The 19,624-nt window shown below is 37.5% G+C and overlaps 1 protein-coding gene across 1 annotated transcript; it reads left to right on the top strand.

Moving 5' to 3' along the window:
* Positions 1-3,594: 3,594 nt before the first annotated feature.
* kif4 (kinesin family member 4) lies at positions 3,595-19,312 on the top strand. The gene is made up of 31 exons (XM_059351554.1): positions 3,595-3,822; positions 4,884-5,021; positions 5,190-5,304; positions 5,448-5,638; positions 6,043-6,132; positions 6,566-6,732; positions 7,212-7,306; positions 7,576-7,695; positions 8,054-8,229; positions 8,356-8,417; positions 8,522-8,654; positions 8,901-8,959; positions 9,140-9,245; positions 9,460-9,561; positions 9,695-9,877; positions 10,016-10,119; positions 10,249-10,393; positions 10,917-11,027; positions 11,147-11,230; positions 11,450-11,560; positions 12,271-12,426; positions 12,560-12,657; positions 12,897-13,026; positions 13,140-13,310; positions 13,403-13,510; positions 13,634-13,711; positions 14,393-14,494; positions 14,750-14,917; positions 16,800-16,925; positions 17,148-17,267; positions 18,354-19,312. The coding sequence occupies exons 2-31, from the start codon at positions 4,899-4,901 to the stop codon at positions 18,558-18,560; spliced, it is 3,741 nt and encodes a 1,246-aa protein (XP_059207537.1). The 5' UTR covers positions 3,595-3,822; positions 4,884-4,898; the 3' UTR covers positions 18,561-19,312.
* Positions 19,313-19,624: the final 312 nt, after the last annotated feature.

Below are 19,624 nucleotides of genomic sequence, written 5' to 3'. Positions count from 1 at the left end.
TCATTATCCTGCATGAATGCCTTCCCCCTACCATGTTTTCTGTTTAACTTTCTTAGAAAGTGAAACCATAAAAAATACAATTCACGTAAAAATAATTCAACATCATTTAGAGTGATTTCCCCCTGAGTGCACACCACTTTAGACAATATAAAAAGTTTGTGATATTTTATTGAAACAACCCAACAGCAGTTTGAATAATATCCTGTCGGCACCCAAAAAAACAAAACAAAACAAAACAAATGACTTAGGAAACTAAATCAAAAATTGTTTTGCAAATCTGTTTTGCAAAAGAAACCCTTTGTCTTGTTTTAGACATGTTTGTGGTATTCATTAAACCTGTATTGTAAATGAGACAATTGCTCTTCTAAGAACTTTCCTTATCTTTGCAGGTTTTATTCAGATTATTTAAACTGTAAATAATTAATTAAATCATTTTTTTTTTTCATTTTTGATAACAGAGACTGTATGAATTTAGTCATCAGAATAACAATGACCTCAGTCATGTAGTGACTATTGTCACATTCAGCAATGTAAAGTGATAAGTCTTTTGGTTAATTATGATGTGTGTTATATGGAATTTGAGCAATGGGTGACTTATTGTTAATATTTCAGTGATACATTTCTACAACAAAATATCCAATTTCACTTTAATTTACTGATACTCAGGAAACCTAATTATTACTTAGCTAATTATTAGCTAATCTAGTTAAATTTAAATGATTTCATCGTATGTTGAATGTTCCACAGTATAACCCCATTATAGAGTGTTTAGTGTAGTATAGAGCATAACGCTGGTATGTACACATGGCTTACTGCAGTTGAGCAGAGTGTATCCTCTTCAAAACCCATTCACGCAGCCATTGGATTTTAGGCATGGATGATTGCAATGTGATCCACCCCATACAGATTATCATTTGAAACTACAACAGGAAAGAGGAAAGCTGCCTGAATAACTCCCATTCCAGCTTGAGTATTGAAGTGGACCCTGCTGTTCAAGGTCAAGGTGGCTTTATAAACCCAATAGGCTGAGCTGAGAGCTGCTGGCATTTTAATCTTCCTACTTAAGAACATTTCCCATATGCACAATGATCATTTAGTGAATACACATGGAGAGAATAGACAAGTTTGTTCCATTCATTCCCTGCCTGTTCTATTCTCGGGAGCAGAGACAATCTGGCATGTTGTTATTAGGCCTTGTGGTGGAATTTCCCGTAGCAGCAGGACTCACTCGCCTCTCAGGCTATGTGAACAGTTTAGCTAACTGAAGACAGAGATTGAGCCAGAATGATGATTCAAATAAACAGAAAGTTCAGTACAACTTTACAGGCACTTCAATTGCAGAATTGTACAGGATATAGATGTATTCAATAGGACTCAATATTAAAGCTTATTACTGATATAGTATGTACATCAGCAGGGGTTTGATCAATATCAATGAATTCTCCAGTCTCCTGCTGAGATTCCCAGATATTAAAACTTTTATTTTTAGCCAGTCTCGAGTTTTGGAATATAATCTCTTCAAACACTGGCGTCTCAAGGATCTGAGCCCCCCACCCCGCCTTGTGTATTATTATCTATGTGGTTTCATCTTGTCAGTAATGGATGTTAACTAATCAATATGATGGACATAGAAGACCCAAACGAGCATCAAAAGACATTCTGGCAACATTTTGCAACATGATGTTCAAGTCACAGTGTCACTCCCATCGCTAATCAATGTGACTTCATTGTTTGTATGAGGGGTCAGCAGCATTTTTTCACAGGAAGGGCGGAGGCTGAGCCAGACATCTGTGTTGGAGAGGATAAGCTCTATCAATGTAGTCACAGCTCTCAGTTGTTACAGTGTTGATAAAGGTCATGAATAACAACAGTGCCACGAGTTCTTGTACAATTAAGAAACCCTATGGATGTGGGTATAGAGCAATTTGAATGAAGAACAACCATTTTGGTCAGCATGATAATCATTTTTTGGGTGGAATTAGTGCAGCATATGAAAAGCACACAAATACAACACAAGTCCTGTGACTTTTGGCACTATATTGTCCGCTAAGCTTTCTCTTCCCTGCAGAAACCTTGTCATCAATTTATCTGGACTCAGCTGTTTTCCCCTCTGGCTCCCAGTGTAATGACCTTTCTCTTCCAGCCAGAACAGAGAGACACTCCTCATTTTCCATCATTGGGCTGAAAACTCATTTCATCAAAAAGAATGTCATGTTAACCCACCAGCTTCCCTTCTGCTTTCTTCCTTCTCTATTTGCACTTATCTCCCCCCCAAAAAACTCTCCTGAGATTTTTTTTATTTCTTAACATGGCATCTTTCACAATTACTGATTCACATGCTGTTGCCAGGGCAGCATGGTATTGATGCTTGCTCCCTTCTCTCTGGCCTATCACCTTTGTTTTTGCAAACTGGCCATCTAGGAATTGAGGGGTTTTGTCTGATTGCCCCTCAATGTCATTGTCTGTAACTAAGGGGATGGATTCTGTCAGGTAACAAGAACGATTCACCTCCTGCTCTCACAAAAACAATTGTGGCAATTTTTGGTAAGTGGCTGAATTCAGCTTTCATGTCACTATAGACAATTCAGGAGGGTAGGTTAACCCTGCAAGCTTGCCTAATGCAAACACATGATCAGCACAGAAATATTTTACTAGTATAGGTACATCTGATTGATTCTATAGAATACAGTTCACTGTAATGTTATCACCTTGGTACAAACCATGGTTCCTGAGAGAATAATTTATATATTGAAGTATATTTGGGACCAGCATTTGAATGCTGACTCATTTAAGACTAGATGACTTGTTTATACAGTTCATACAATTGACAGACATCAAAGTCTTGATGGTGGTGATGTGGTTCTCCTTGTTTTTTGCACATTTCAATAAAAATGTTCATTATTTATATTATTTAATATTAATTAATCAACGACTACCACTACTACTAATAATAATTTGTATTATTATGAAATATCTGCAAAATAATCTTTATAATAATAATAATTACTATTATTATCATTGTCATTGTTATTATTATTATTATTATTATTATTAATAATAATAATAATAATAATAATAATAATAATAATAATAAAAACAATTATAATTATTTATGTATTCATTTTTTGGTTTTGACTGATATATTTACTGGTGTATTTAGTTATTCGTATATTCATGTATTTTCTCTCTTATTTGTTTACTTTTTGAGGCTGTTTAAAAAAAATAAAGGTAAAAAATAAAAAAAAGAAATTCCTGATTGCCTGTTCCTCCAAATACATCCAGTGTATGAAAACACTTAAACATAAAAAAAAAGGACTTGTAAATATTTGTAAAGAACAAAGAAGACACAGGGTCAATAACAGATGTGGGTAAAATCAGTAACAAATTGAAGCTGCATGTGTGTTTCATGTGTGTAGAGTAAAGATGAAAGATTTATTTATTTATGATTTTTTTTTATTGTATTTATCTTTGCGGGGAGTTATTAAATACTGTGGGTTTTTTTTTTACTGTATCCTGTAGAGGTCTGTGACGCTGTCGAGTTGCGTTGACTCTGCCATAAAACTAGTCGTAGAAGAAGAAGCAGGAGGCGGAGCTGGGTGTTTGAAAGTGGCGGGCAGTGGCAACATTTACCCCAAAGAGATAATACACGGGATAACGACAAAACTAGATCAATTTATCCGCAACAGCTAAGAGTGAAAGGTGGATTTTTATATTCAGGGTTTTTTATATTACTGCTGACAATTGTTCACCAGGACAGCTGAATGCAATTTCCGTGATATTTAACCTAACGTTAAACGCTGGCACAGGAGGAAACGGGAAAAGGTAAGTTAACGTTAAAGTAAACGTCTGGCTAGTAACTAACGGCAAACTGACGCTTACTTTAATAAAACTATCGACGGTGAACAGGGTTACGGGCTGTTCGTTTACCCACTTAGATTTCAAATTCATTAAAAATGCACTCTAACGACCGTTGACCACATTGCTGCTGGCTAGCTTGATTCGCAATGTGTCCTAAACGGTATGTAGCATAACACAAAGTTAACGTTATGATGTTGACACGTAAACTGGCGTGCGTATCCTAACGAGAGATCCATTCACAACGTTGAAACTACATTTCCATAATAAATATCGCTTATAACACACACAGCCTGGTTTAAACTGTCTGACCGGAGGATGCACTTAAGGCTATGATGCCATCCCAGACAACGATGCCCCGCTGATGGTGAATAATGGACCGTTCCCTTAGACCCCATGACAACAGCCATGGGCATGTGATTCACTGTTGGAGGGCATGCTGCCAATTAAACACAATATATGTCAGTGTTTGGAACACTACAAAGTGTCTTTAACGTTACTTATTGTTGTCCAGCTTTTACTAAACACAACCACTCACTCACTCTCTCACACACACACACACACACACACACAGTAGATTTGGTGTTGTTGTTTTCTTCAGTGTTTTCTGTGCACATTGTCTTTTGATGGGGTATAACATAGCATATGGAATTCAGTCACATTTATTACAGTTTTAACACAGCAAAACATGTTAACTGTCTTTATTTGATATCATGGAAAAAAAACAGTCCGCACTAACTATTGTTATTTAGATCTTTTTTGTTATTCAGCTCCTCCCATCAGTAGACCTACAGTACATGTCTATTCACATGGTGTTTTATAATTCACGTCATTGAAAATGGGAATAATCTGTATTTTAACATCTGCCATTGCAGTCCATATCAACATTGTTGCATTGTGTGGTGTCACTTATAATTGATGAATGAAGGTTTCAATCTTCTGTTCATTCAAGACATGCTATCTTGCTGCATGACTGGACTGATATCACTTGGCTTTATTATTGCGACCGCTTCTCCTTTTATTACCAGGTATAGTCGTGCAACATGACGAATGAGGATGATAAGGCGATCCCAGTGCGGGTTGCCTTGCGATGCCGCCCGTTGGTACCTAAAGAAACCAATGAGGGATGTCAGTGCTGTCTCACTTTTGTGCCTGGAGAGCCACAGGTCTGTGCTCAACAACATTTTAGGAAAATCCTTTTTGTTTCTTTGTTTCAAAACAATTTTGGACCACCTCTATTTTACCATCATGTGTTCATAATGGTTTTTTTTTCTTTAAAGCCCAAGCAACTTAGCTAGCAGTATGTGTAAAATAGATAAATTGTTTGTTGTCAGGTGGTTGTTGGCACGGAGAAGGCGTTCACCTATGATTATGTATTTGATCCTGCTGCTGAACAAGAAGAGGTCTACAATACCAGTGTGTCCCCCTTACTGTGTGGCCTTTTCAAAGGTAGCTATATCTCACACCAATTAAAATGAAAAATGTAATTAAATTGGCCAAAATGTTAAATAATTATGATGTAATAATTTTTTCCTCTTTATTTTTTATTCTTTTAATTGTTTTGTGTCCTTACTATATTGTCTTGTTTGTAGGCTACCATGCCACAGTTCTTGCTTATGGGCAGACAGGATCAGGGAAGACCTACTCCATGGGTGGAACATACACATCAGCTCAAGAAAGTGATCCTTCAGTTGGAGTTATTCCACGAGTTATCAGAAGGATCTTTGAGGAAAGGATGAAGAGGACAGACTGTGAATTCAGTTTGGCCGTATCTTACCTGGAGGTTGGTGGACATGTTGCTTAAACTGTTTTATCAGGGTCCAAAATTAGCACATGCCAAAAAATATATATACCATAGTTAATCAAATAATTGAGGTCAGCTGAGTTGATGAAAAAAGCCCACTACACTACACTACACTGCTCACTACAAACTCAGCAGATGCATAGGTGTAACTATGTTTTGTTCATTCACTTTCCACACAATCAACATGCAATATACAACTGTCCATTTTCCAGCTGATCCAAGAGGGTTTTTTAATCAAATCCATAATTTTAATATTTTTGTATCCTTTATGTTATTTATACATTTATTGTGTTCCTTGGCATTCAGCAAATGCTTTTTTCATTGCATACTTACCTCTTTAAAAATACATTTCTTCAGCTTTTTTTTGTTTGTTTGGACTTTAGATCTATAATGAAGAAATATTGGACTTGCTGTGTCCATCTAAAGATAAACCTGGCCTCAGCATTAGGGAAGATCCGAAAGATGGCATTAAGGTGAGTGACCGACATGTTTACAAGAATAAACACGCGTACTGTTGCATCGTTTTGAAGCAATAAAGTAAGGGTCAGTGCGTTTTTCATATTCCGTGGTGGCTTTTTCATCTCATTTTCCCATTGAACTGCAGAGTTGTCCACTGAATTTGCTAACTTTAGCTAACAGCACTAGCATTGATGATGGAGCATAATTCTCAGGACACTTGCAAGGTGCCACTTGCAGTGTGATGCAGTAGCTGAGTAGTGTTAGATGTAAGCTATTGAAGAATTGAAATAGATCACCTATGGTTGAAATACAATGCATGCCTTTTAATGTAAAATTCACAAGCGGCACAAAGTTTTTCTATGGGCCACTGTTAGCCAGCAGGCCAAACTTTGAGCAACTATGATAAAGTGTGTCAGCTCTTTTTTTGTTGTAAATATCCTGTTCCAGATTGTGGGTTTAACTGAGAAGCAGTTGACCACTGCCCATGAGATGGTGGGTTGTCTGGAGGCTGGAAACTCTGCTCGCACCGTGGGTTCCACAGCCATGAATGCGGCTTCCTCGCGCTCACATGCCATCTTCACCATCACGCTGGAGCAGCGCAGAGGAAAAGACAAGTCAGTTTGGTGCTGTTTTCTCACACAATTACTTTAGCTAATATTAATCTCTCTTTACCTAAACATACATAATTTTGGTTTTAAGCATAGTGTATCTTTAAAAGTGGCATGCACACAAAATGACAATCACATACATGTTTATATCAACTGCTTTGTATTGTACAGCATATACGAGTTTAATGTATGATAAGTGATGGGGGAAAAAACATAGAAAATCCAGAGAAATTAAGAGATAATTGGATTGCTTTGTTTCGAACCTGAAATTATAAAGCAGGATGCATGATTTAAAAACAAATACATTTTCAAATATCTTGAAATAGATTTGTGTTATATTTTGCATTAAATAGATGCCAAAATCAAAACGGATTTGACCTGAGTTTTGTGTTTTTGCTGCTGTTTTACCATATACCATATGATATTATTGCCCCAGAACACATGACACACATAAAGTTGAATATGTGTGTAATCTTTTGTTGCAGAGCTGATTCAATCGTGTCAAAATTGCACCTTGTGGATCTGGCTGGTTCAGAGAGGCAAAAGAAAACCAAAGCAGAGGGAGATCGATTGAAGGAAGGTAAACTAAATATATTTAACTTTGTTAAAAGTTGTCAGCGATGGAAATAGAATGAGAGAACATCCAACATTTTACTTTCACATCAACATAGCCAGATGGTCGTATCGCCAGATCAGTGACAACGTTGTTGGGCTGCTTTTTATGGAAGAAGAAACAACGATCAATATTTTGTTATGTAGGATCCAAAGACCGTGGTCAACAGTGCAATGTCTGTTAAAGTGCCCTTAATAACAGCATTTCTGTTTTGATGCTACTCATTTCATCCACAGGCATCAGCATCAATCGAGGCCTTTTGTCTTTGGGTAATGTGATCAGTGCCTTGGGGGATGAAAGCAAGAAAACTAGCTTTGTTCCTTACAGAGACTCCAAGCTCACTCGCCTGCTGCAGGGTAAGCTTTGATTTAGATGTTCAAAAGTTACTTAGTGGTCATTAGTCTCAGATCCCATCCTCACTTTGAGGTCCTTCAAATCATGTTTGTGAAGCGAACAGTAGGCTGCTTCTATTGGCTTTTAATTTCTTATAGAATGTTTTTCATACTGCCCTATTGATTTTTACCGGAAATATGTAATGATGGTACATACTGAACAGGATTTGTGCATAGCTCTACTTCTGTTCTTCGAAGACAAATAAGGCACTATTATTGGTTAATGTACATTAAAACAGACAGTTGTTTAAACCAATATTACACCAATATTGGAACATGCGGAACGACTTACTAAGCACTTTGAATTATTGTTCATCATCAGATTCTTTGGGAGGCAATAGCCACACTTTGATGATCGCCTGCATCAGTCCTGCAGACTCCAACATGGAGGAGACCATCAACACGCTGCGATATGCTGACAGAGCTCGCAAGATTAAAAACAAACCTGTAGTCAATATTGACCCCAGAGCTGCAGAAATGAACCGTTTGAAACATCAGGTACGGAAATTCGGTAGATCTCAAACCGACATTGGCTAATGTAATGATTCTGCAAGTCAAAAGTGTAAGGCACACACCTATCTTCATTAAAATGTAACAAATGTTTTTATTCATACACTTGTTTAGGTTCAGGAGCTGCAGGTGATGCTGCTTCATGCCCGTGGAGGAGTAGCTCCAGTGCTCTCTGGGTAAGACAACATTTTCCAATAAACCAATGTTGCAGCAGGAAACGCCCAGGGTACGTACTCCCCATAATAATTGCTATAACGGTTACTCTGTCCCTCTGTTACAGGCCAGAGTCGGCAGAGAACGTGACTAAGCTGCTAGAAAGGAATCGCGCTCTGCAGGACGCGAACAATAAGCTGAGCAGGGAGCTGAGCGAGGCAGCTGGACAGACCGCCCTCATGTTTGAGAAGATCATTATGGTGAGCCAGACCGTAACAACATTTCCTAATCCTGCCTCTAGTCGTGGTTGAAAGCTGATGGGGAAACTGTAACTACAAGTGATGATGTGTTCATCTGTGCCCATTGGTAGAAAATACATTTGACATTGATACAAAACATGTCTTTGATTTATCTTTTTAGATGTTTTAATTTCTCTGATATTTCAATTTCACTGTTTTCCATTGCCATCCATCGTATTTAACACATATTGTGCTTTTATTTTATAGACGGAACAAGCTAATGAGAAGCTACAAAGCAGAATGGAACAACTGCGGGACCATGCAGCGTGAGTTTGCTATGGCACGAAGCCAGCAGTGCTTCAGGACACATCCAGCTGAGCTTAGAGTACACTTGAGATATTCTTGTTAAAAGCTTTGTTTTTTCATAATCCTAGCTTCTTTTTTTTTTTTTCAAACCCCTGCCATAATGACCATATTAAGTCACACTCTTTTTGTCTGCATTTCAGATGTACAGTGAATCTTGAGAATGTGTTGGCCACACTGGAGGACCAGGAGTTGAAGGAGAACATTGAGGTCATGAGGAACCTGCAAGAGGTCATCTTGGAGCTCAAGGTACACAAGTCATCGAAAATGATAATGCACCAAAATACGCTAAAATTATATAAACATTATATCGATTTTTATAAACTCACCTGATTCATTTAAATCTAATTAATGTGACATTATAACATTTTTATTTTATGACAGCTTCCAGCACTGTGGATTGGATGGTATGGATATATTTCTGAATTTTATGGTTTATTGTTTTTTTTTACTGTTTTCTAAGACTGAGAGTGCAGGCATCGCCGCCTCCATCGATGCTCTGGCAGCAGGAGAAGATGAACACGAGGAGTCCGGGAATGGCAGTAAAAATGATGAATCACCATCAGTACGTTGACACTTTTGTTATGTTTGTTTCTAAATATTTACATCAATTATAATTTATTTCTCCTTAGCCCTTTTATTTAATTTCTGAACCAAAGTTAAATGACGATGTTGCCCACCTCTGACACATTAAACAGGATGTCACTGGCATTGGAGGTAAGGAGTCCCCGGAGGCTTTTACCACCAGTCATGCACTGCGGCAGGCCCAGCTCTCCAAGGAGCTGATTGAGCTGAACAAAGTGTTGAGTTTGAAGGAAGCTTTTGTCAAGAAAATGTGCCAGAATGACAACCAGTTGGAGCCAATGCAAACAGAGCACAAGGTAAGAGGATTTTAGATACATTTCCACTCTCACAACACATCCCTTACATTTTTAATAAGGTACATTTAGTCTTATTTTGTCATCTCTATCAATTCTAAATTGTTGTTTATTAAGTTTTGTTTTTATCATTGCCAACAGAATAATGTACAGACTCTACAAACAGCAGTGGATTCTCTGCAAAAGGAGAAAGAGGATTTAATTTTTGCTCTTCAGTCTGCCAAGAAAGACACCAAACAGGCAAAGTATGAACATTCTGCCTGTAACTTCATAACTTTGCTAAAATATTACTGATTTGTTTTTACATTGAAAGAAATGAAACCTCCATTATGTGTTACTTCCTGCTTCATCTGACACACACCACTTTCCTCCAGGCTTAGTGAGCAGCGGAGGAAGAGACTGCAGGAGCTTGAGGGCCAGCTCGTAGACATGAAGAAGAAGCTTATTGAGCAGTCCAAACTGATCAAAGTCAAAGAGTCTTCTGTTCAAAAAGTTAGCAAGCTCATGCAGGAGATCCAGGTAACCAGTGATTTTCTTTACCTTATCTCGTTCTTGTGATGGTGTGAGATACATTACGCACCTTAAGTGTAAACTAAGACCATTTTGGATTAATATTTTTCTCATGTCTGAAAGATTATTGTCAGATATTGCTACTGTTATGTTAAAATTAATTTTGCATGCACAGGATGTGATTTGATGCAATAGGCTCTATACATGGATCAATGTTGCTGTCATGATACCATCACAGAACTACGTAGATTATTCTTGGTTCTAAAAGCCATCTCTATAATATTTAAAATGCAATTCTTGATCTTATTCTTAAAACATACATTTTAACCAGATATCAGTGACAATTATATCTTTGAATTTGTCCATTCACTACAGTGTTTAGAACATTGTGGATTGGTAAAGTTCTTCATAAAGACCAAAAAATATGAAAATTTCTACTTTTATTACATGGCATTATGTACAATAAATACAACTTGTACACATATAAGCCACAGAAGGCAAATCCAAGCACAGTAACGTTGTGTTCTTGCAGGCTATGAAGACGCAGCGCACACAGCTGATGAGGCAGATGAGGGATGACTCTGAGAAATTCAGACAGTGGAAGAGTAAGAAGGACCGGGAGGTGTTGCAGCTAAAGGAAAAGGTATTTGGTGACCAAATTCTTCGCTGCAGGAATAACGCATCAGGGTGTTTTCTTTAACCAACATTTTAGTCTTAAGTTCATCAAATCCTGCTGCTAAATCTTTTCATTTTGTTTTACAGGATCGTAAACGGCAGTACGAGTTGCTTAAACTTGAGAGGGATTTCGAGAAACAGGCCAATGTTTTGCGTCGTAAAACTGAAGAGGTGAGTCTTCTGTGCTTTGTCATGAGTCAAGTTAATATGCTGTACTTAATATTTTAAACCTCCTATGAAGTAGCAAGTATCTCAAGTTTTAATATGGGTCACTAATTTGCACTAATCTGGTTGAAAACGCTGAGTCACTGCCGCTGTTTTTAAATTAACTGTTACTGGAAATTATTTAAAGCGTCTTGTTGCTTGTTTTTTTTTTTTCTCCACCTACAGGCGGCAGCTGCAAACAAACGGTTGAAAGATGCCCTACAGAAGAGAGTGGAGGTATCGGAGAAACGCAAAGATGGTCACAAAGGATTGGAGGGAGCTGCTGCAAGAGTTAAGGTAGTAAAACTGTAATCACAAAGTATTGTCCACTCCAGGCCTGTATTTGGTCTACTAGGCCTAAATAAGTACAAAAATACAATTATTTTTTGGGTAATTTATTTGTGACATATATCCAGTTGAAAATATGTACAAAGACAGCATAATTGATGTTCAAAGGATCAGCAAATTATCACATGTTGAATAGTTGAATTTACATTTTAGAGAAAGTTTTTTGGATTATAAGAATAATCAATTTTATTTATAAGCGCCCTTCAGAACACCCAAGGTCACTGTACAACAAAACATAAAATATATATATATTTTTTTAATTTAATAAAAAAAACAAAAAAATTTGGGTAGTATAGTGCTTGTACTTGCAATGAGGAAATGAGATCTGCCATTAATTAGTCTAAATAAAAATACTTTGGATATTACAAACAAGTTTGCAATAAATTAATATATAGCTTTATATAAAAGAGTCAGATTTCTGTCTAAATAGTGGTGTTTGTAATAGGGAAAAAACTTAACTCTAAAAATAAGTATCACTGCTAAAACACCTTTCGGCTTGAGAAGTTAAGAAATGTTTCTGTAATATTTTTATGCAAAAATATTGACCGACTCTTCAGTCAGAACAGTATTGTTGTCTATACAGTATGTAAATGTATCCAATCGACATTAGACGATGAGAATGTTGTTGTCTTAACTGTGTTTGTATTTATTGTGATCAGACTTGGCTTCTAAATGAAGTGGAGGTGATGGTGAGCACAGAGGAGGCCCGGCGCCACCTCAATGACCTGCTGGAGGACAGAAAGGTCTTGGCTCAGGAGATCACCCACCTCAAACAGCAGATAGAGGCAGGGGACCGACCTGCTGCCAAAATCAGGGTGAGATGTAAATTCTCTGCTGTTAAGCATGCATGCTTTTGAGAAACCTTCACAAAAGAAGACATCTAGTGCATCAGTAAAGAAGAAATGCAAGAAAAAGTCAACCCTTTGCTTTGTGCTGTGTTCCATGCAGCGCCGGACATTGATCATCTCTGAGCTGGAGACCCAGGGGGCGCTGGAAACACCTTTAACTAAACAGATAGAGAACCTTGAGACGGAGATGGCCCTCAGGTGAGTCTGACTCAGCAACACTGTCACAACAAATTTCCTTTCAAGGAATTGCTAAGCCCTTTATGTTACACCTCTACACTACATTAAAAATGCACTTGCAGATATTTAACTGCTGTATGTGCTAAAATGTATTCTATTAAACAATAAAATCTTAAAGTCCAACAATAAACACTGAAAAGATTCTATACTTAATCGTGTGATTTGTTAAGATTTACAGAGCTATTTGAATTTTTCAACAGAAATGCCCAAATAGCTGACCTTCAGCAGAAAGTTCTTGCGGCAGACGGCGAAGGGCGTTTGAAACAGCGTTTCAATAGCATCACAAGCATAGTGGATGCCAAGAGTGCCCTGAAGGTCCTGATATCTGAGGTGAGCAAATGCTAATATATTATTTGATATTCACAACTGTGTGTTAAATTAGAATTGGGACATTAATTTTTTGCTGTTTCTAAAAAAAACCATACTTTTTGCTTTTTATTTAGTTGGTGTCAGCTAAAACAGCCAGTGCCAAACTGGAGAGCGAGCTCAAACAGGAGGCAGGGAATGCACAAGATATAAGGAAGATGCTGGCTGACGAGCGACACGTGATGTCAACCATGGACATGGAGCACCAGCAGCAGCTGGTGGAATTAGAGCAGAGGCATCAAGAGAAGGTGCTCATGGCTTATACTCGTATATCAATTTGCATCTGTGTTAGAGACATGAATACTTATATAACGTTCTGTTGTTTTTTTTCTCCGTAAAGGTCCTTTACCTCCTTAACCAGCTACAGAATAAACCCATACTTGAAGAGCCAGACGAAACCAAGGAGAGTTCAAAGGAGAAGGAGCTCCTTCAGCGCCTCAAAGTTCAGGTTGGTCTCTACTATCTTAAGGGTATTTAATCAAGCTTTCAACATTTTTTTTTTTATTTTGAGAGGGATTCTGTCATTCTTATAAAAAATCTAATCGTACGGTTATTTGTAACATGATTCCAGGAAGAAGAGCTTGAAAAGCTTCGAGAATTAAGCGAGCAGAACCAGACACTGGTGGAGCAGAATGAGCAATACAGACAGGTAACTTCCATCTGCTTTAATTTTTTATGTTTTTAATGGATTATAAATATCATATAAACACACACACACACACACACACAATGTTTGAAGTAGGGACCTAATGTCAATAACTGTTGGAACAACTGATTTTCTGTTGCACTAATAATCAGATTACACATCCTTTTGAAATAGCTGTAATGAATTACCTTGAGCATGACTGCAGGCAGTGAACATTTACCATGAAACAGCCCAAATGTGCCACAATGTGCGGAAGGACTGGAACCGAAGCTAATCAATGTACTGCTGTGGACGGGGGCAACAATATAGTATAATATTGGCCACCTGGAAAAATCCCACCTAAAAATAAAATTAAAAAAATTATCAGTTGTGAATACTATATTTTTCGCTTGTTGTCAGGTGGCCCTGTTTAAGTTTCTGCAGCCCCTATCTATGCCATCAAAGCCACCAGACCTTTTGACAAAAACGGTCATTTAACCTTGTGGAACATGTGAGGTGCTGGTCTACAGCTGCCTCGATTGGTTGTAAATTTTTGTCATTGTTACTTTGGTGATTCCAAACTAGCCCTTTTAAAACACCATAACCATGCAGGTCATACACACTATGGAGTAGTATCTGTCAGTTTGGTTTAGGATGTACGCACGATTAAACCCAACCATGTCTAAACTTTTCGTCCCCCCACAGAAACTCTCATTGCTCCAACTGGCAAGCGGAAAGAGAATCCTTGCGCCTACGGCCGTCAATGAAAACAACCATGATGACTCGTTTGAATACGTTCCTCCAAAGGTAAGTTATTACGAATATTCTACCTCCTTTTTGTTATTTTATTATTACATACAAGGTTACTTCAGCTTTAAATGAGGTTTTTTCTCCATTGTCACTGAACATGCTTTAGTCAGGACCAACTGAAAGAATTACACCAAGAGTGAATGATCGTATAAACAAAGTCTCTGATGAAAATTTAGGTGTAGAATTGTGAACTTGAAGAACATAAATTTTAATGTCTAATTATGTTTAAATCTTTGTGTTCTCTAATAATAGCCTAAAGGGAAGCGCTTCACCACAGCTAAAGCACCGCAGAATATGACTATCACCGTTGAAGAGCTGATGTCTCCCAGTGAGGATGAGATAGACGAGGAAGAGGATGAGTGGCGTCCTAAGAAACCTGAGAAGGAACGCAGAGCCTCAAAGAAACCCAAAGCAACGGGGGTAAGACTGTGCTTAAGACTGGGGCCAACCAGAGCCCTGTACTACGAAGCTGGATTTGAGGGTTAACTTCAGCTCTAACCCTGGGTTTTCACTATCATGAAGTTTAATCTTTTAATGTGGCTAGATCACCATGGCAACTCATGCTAAGAATCAAATATTGAGAACATAACCTGGTCGGGGGCAGGTTATGTTCTCGATAAGAGATTAGTATCTTTAAAATCACCGCCTACTAACCAATCAATTCTTTTGGAAAATGGCACACCCTTTTGGGAAGATCCTATGGACCTTTTTGCACGGATAGTAAGAGCGTCTCTGAGGAGGATGAGAGTTTTTGGAGGATGATAAAACCCGTTAGAAACCCCTAAGAATATTTATGGGAAATACAGATTCTCAGCGGGGGGAATGACATATAAATGTAAACGTGTTGAGACATAACGTTACATTAATGTGACCAAACGGAGCCGTGCAGCTACAGTAGAGTTACTGTATGTATCGCTGTAGCAGTCAGCTGATGTGTGTGGTTGTTTCATACTGAACTACTGAGTGCAGTTTTAGTTCTCTGGACATTTAACCACACACCCTCTGAAATTACTATCCTGTAAAATCACGTTGCATACATTAATCACTATTATTAATCAGAATGATGTTTACTTGCATATGAAATACTGTATAATTCCGTGAAAACATAACGTTATCACATTATGTTTAATGCTGTATATTGATTTGCTGATGTTCATTTTAAACTGACGGTATTCAGCTAATATAATACTGATTTGAAAATGTCTGTTTTAAGCCTGTTTATCCAAGATAATAGGCCTAAAAAGAATTTCCTTTTGAAGTGGGCAAAATTAAATATAATTGATGTATCCATCATGGAACCGTCTCAGATCTAAATCCACTTCATGATTATAATGTTTAAAAGTCAGTTTTCAGTGTACATTAATTATCAACAGTAGTCACTGAGAGCGCATGGAGTGGTGTGATGAATATATTCATTCATGAATTCACACTTGTTATTTTCTGCCAAAATAAATCGCTAACCTTATTTAGAGCAACTGTATTGCTTTTAACTGTAATAATAATTCATATTCTTCAGAGAAGTGGGTGGAAAGCGATTGGTTTTTTTTTCCCGATAGTTGAGTCAAATGGCGGTCCCAGCGGCCCCTTTATGTGAACGTGCCCAGAGTCTGAAGATGAAAGCCGGGGTTGACTGAGAAAGTTGATAACCAACTTTGTGATACCACTTATCCCTGACTGTGGTTGTTAGGCTTACGAGAAGATATCCTGGGTATGTTGAATGCGCTTCGTAGTACTGGGTCAATACTTACTGAAGGATTAAGAACAAATCATGTTCAGGGTTTTATGCCATCAGAAGTCAACTTTTTGTTCAGTTGAGAGTTTTAGGCAGAAGTTGATAATCTCATTCTTTGTAGTCACTTGCATTTAAATGTGTTGTTTTCAGGTTTTGAAAAGCACTTTTTTTGCACTTTTTAAACATTTTTATAAAGTGCTTGAAACTGCTTGTGATTAGTGTTATTTAGGATACCAAGTCTACCTTTTTAACATGAAAATTTGTTTTTATTTGTCACCTTTCTGCAGAATGTTGTCACGAAACATAATGTTAGTTTTAACATCTAAATTAATGTGATGAAGTAAAAGAAACGTTATACTGTGTGTCCTGTGAGCTGGAAATGCTTGAAAATGCACTTTAACAATGCTTGAATTTGACTTTGGAGAAGTTGTTTTAACTATGAATACAACTAAATCTGTGTTCTATTACTTCGCTATAAAGTCAAGATTTCCTCCAGCTGCTTTGGACAATGATGACCCCTTAATGTTTTAATTTTGATGCGAATAAATATTTTGACTTCTTGTTGTTTAGTGTGCGTGTAAAGGCCGCTGCAGCAACAAGCAGTGCAGGTGCCGCAAAGGGAAGATGACGTGCGGGGAGAACTGCCAGTGTGATCATGAGAAATGTCGAAATATGGATAACCAGGTGCTTGCAGAGGTACGTTTTTAGTAAGATGTTTAATTTTACAAATCAATAATTGCAAAACTTACTAATGTTTTGTCTGACTATAATCCGTGTATCAATTTTCATGCTTGTATATCGGACCTTTGATAAATAGTCTGTGCTGAAACATTCCAATATCATGAAGATTTTAGGTGCTTTTATGAAAATACAATGCAGAACAATATACATTGTTTTCTGTTGTGGACTTCATTTCAGGATGTAAGTCACACAGAAAATGTTTCCAAAGACTCGGAGTCTCTCTCTCAAGATCCTTCATCCATCAGCCCTGACAACACCACATTCTTCAAGCCACCATCTTGTACGCCCACTAACAAGGTAAACTGTCTCCTTGTGAAGACCGAGCAATACAAGGAAACATCATCCGTCAGAAGCCGTCGAAATGATTGGCATGCATTTACATACATTATGCTCGAGACTTGCATGTTAAATTGTTTTATAATCGTTTTGTCACACTTTTAAAATGTCTGCTCGTTTCTGTAGACATTGCAAATCCATAACAACTCAAATATGGGATGTTTAACCCTTGTCCTTCAAAGGAATATTTTTTGGCTTTTTAGTCTATTATAGACTAATTTATGCAATATGCATTGTCTGTCACTCAGACCCTGAGAAAGTGTCCCAGCTGAAAACATTCAAACCACAATTTTTGATAAACATAACTGCACAAATTCATGCATCCTATTATAGCAGTCTTTCAATCTAATTAAAAATTAGGTTTTACTATTTTGGCTACATGGTGGTGTAGTGGTTAACACTCTTGCCTCACAGCAAAAGGTCGCTGGGTCGACTCCGGCCTGCTGCTCTTCTGTGTGGAGTTTGCATGTTCCACCCATGTCAGCCAGGTACTCCGGCTCCCTCCCACAGTTCAAAAAACATCCAGCTTAGGTGTAATTGGTGACTCTAAATTGGTGTGTATGAGAGCATGAACGGTTGTCTGTCTCTTTGTGTCAGCCCTGTGATAGTCTGCCGACCTGTCCAGGGTGTACCTCGGACCACGGACCGAGTACGGTGGGCGGTTAAGGAGAATGAATGAGTTTTTACTATTTTCCACTAGGTTGAGCTATTTTCTCATGTGAGCCCTATGTGGCAAATGCATGCTGTTTTCCTTGTTTCCACCAGGGTTATTGATGCTCTGTTATCGAGCACTGCAGAAAAATTCCACCAAGCATTTAGTTTAGAGAAAATGATTCAAACTTGTGTAAAAAGGCAACAGGGTCATGATGTAAACAAACTGGCATTGAAGTGGTTGAAACTCTGAAGTGAATTTTTCATTATGTCCCCTTTAAAGTGAAGCCCAAGGGTTAAAAACTGATTGTAAATACATTTTTTGGCATATAGTTTGTTTCCTACAGTGATGCAATGCAGAACATACTAATGGTGAACTGATATGCACTGTTTCAGGTACTAAAAGAAATCGGAGACATAGGACATGCCACTGCAGACCTGAAGCTGGTTAGGAAACCTATCATGCCCGGAGAGGAGGAGGAGGAGGATATGGACGAAGACCAAACTGTAACAATCAGTTTCCTCAAGAAGAAGAAAAAAATCCTGACCAGTTTTCAGAACAGTTTTTTCTCTGGATGCACTCCAATCAGAGAGGAATCTTAATCAGGAAGAAGCTTTTTACTCCAGATGTCCATATGTGTTTGTTTCGTCAATGTCTTTTCAGTCTTTTTTTATGTGACTAAACTTGTGTACTGTAAAATGAAAGTAGCTGTTGATTTTAAGACGCTTTGTTTTCTATAGAGGGTAACAAAAGGACTGTGAATAGCATTGAAACTTTTACTGGAATTCACAAAGAGATGATCAAGAAGCCTGTATGTATTATTTTAGCTTAACGCATTAGATGATATTTCTTATAAGATAAGACCACATTGACTTTGCTAATTTTAAAATCAGTAGTCCTAGTACTATTCAACACATCATTATAACATAACATCTTGGGGAGCGACCTTATGTTTTTCACTGTAGTTTTACTATCCGAGCTGAATAAAGTCTTACAGTCAAATTTTTAATAAAGAATGCACTGTTAATTTTTGTCTGAATGTGGAGCAGTGATTATCTTGGCCTGGAAACTTGATGTAACATAATTTATTTCTTTTATTAGTCTGTTAGGATTCATGTTTTACATTACTGTTTTTTAGTAATAGCTAATTCTTTAGTGGAAAGCAAGGTGAAATAAACTGAATAATTCATTGATGTGTTGTTAATCTAAATTTGTAAATTGGTTACCTTTACCCCAAACCGAGTTACTATAAATACTTCTTGAACTAAATGTCTGTATATAGTATCACACACAATTTGTTTGCACAAATCCCACAATGCTCAAATGAACTAAATAAACAGCAGAAATAACCAAATCAATTCTCTTTTTCTCGTCCATTTTAACAAGCCGCAGCAATGTGTTCACAAGATTCTTTTTTTATTTTTATCATTTCATTGATTTCTCTGATAAACGGCAAAGTTTAATCAAGTTTGTGAACAGAACTGTAAAGAATCTAACCCCAAAATACATAAATTACATTACAGATTCAAGCAAGAAAATAAATCTCCAGCACAAGTCTGCATGAAAGTGAACCAGCACAGAAAACGGGCACGTTCGAGTTGAAGAGGGCAGAGATTCCATCAGGCCTTGGGGAAATAGCTTATGAAGGCCCCTCCTTGAATACAGA

This window comes from Centropristis striata, chromosome 15, assembly GCF_030273125.1.
Source record: "Centropristis striata isolate RG_2023a ecotype Rhode Island chromosome 15, C.striata_1.0, whole genome shotgun sequence".
In the NCBI taxonomy this organism is placed as follows: domain Eukaryota; kingdom Metazoa; phylum Chordata; class Actinopteri; order Perciformes; family Serranidae; genus Centropristis; species Centropristis striata.
The sequence above is the reverse complement of the archived record's forward strand: the minus strand, read 5'-3'. Positions and strand labels throughout refer to the sequence as shown.

Excerpts from the sequence above, each read along its gene's own strand:
- kif4 (XM_059351554.1), top strand. The coding sequence starts at position 4,899 with ATGACGAATGAGGATGATAAGGCGATCCCAGTGCGGGTTGCCTTGCGA. Across the intron at positions 7,696-8,053 it reads GCTCACTCGCCTGCTGCAGG|ATTCTTTGGGAGGCAATAGC; the intron begins GTAAGCTTTGAT and ends GTTCATCATCAG. Across the intron at positions 8,655-8,900 it reads TGTTTGAGAAGATCATTATG|ACGGAACAAGCTAATGAGAA; the intron begins GTGAGCCAGACC and ends TTTATTTTATAG.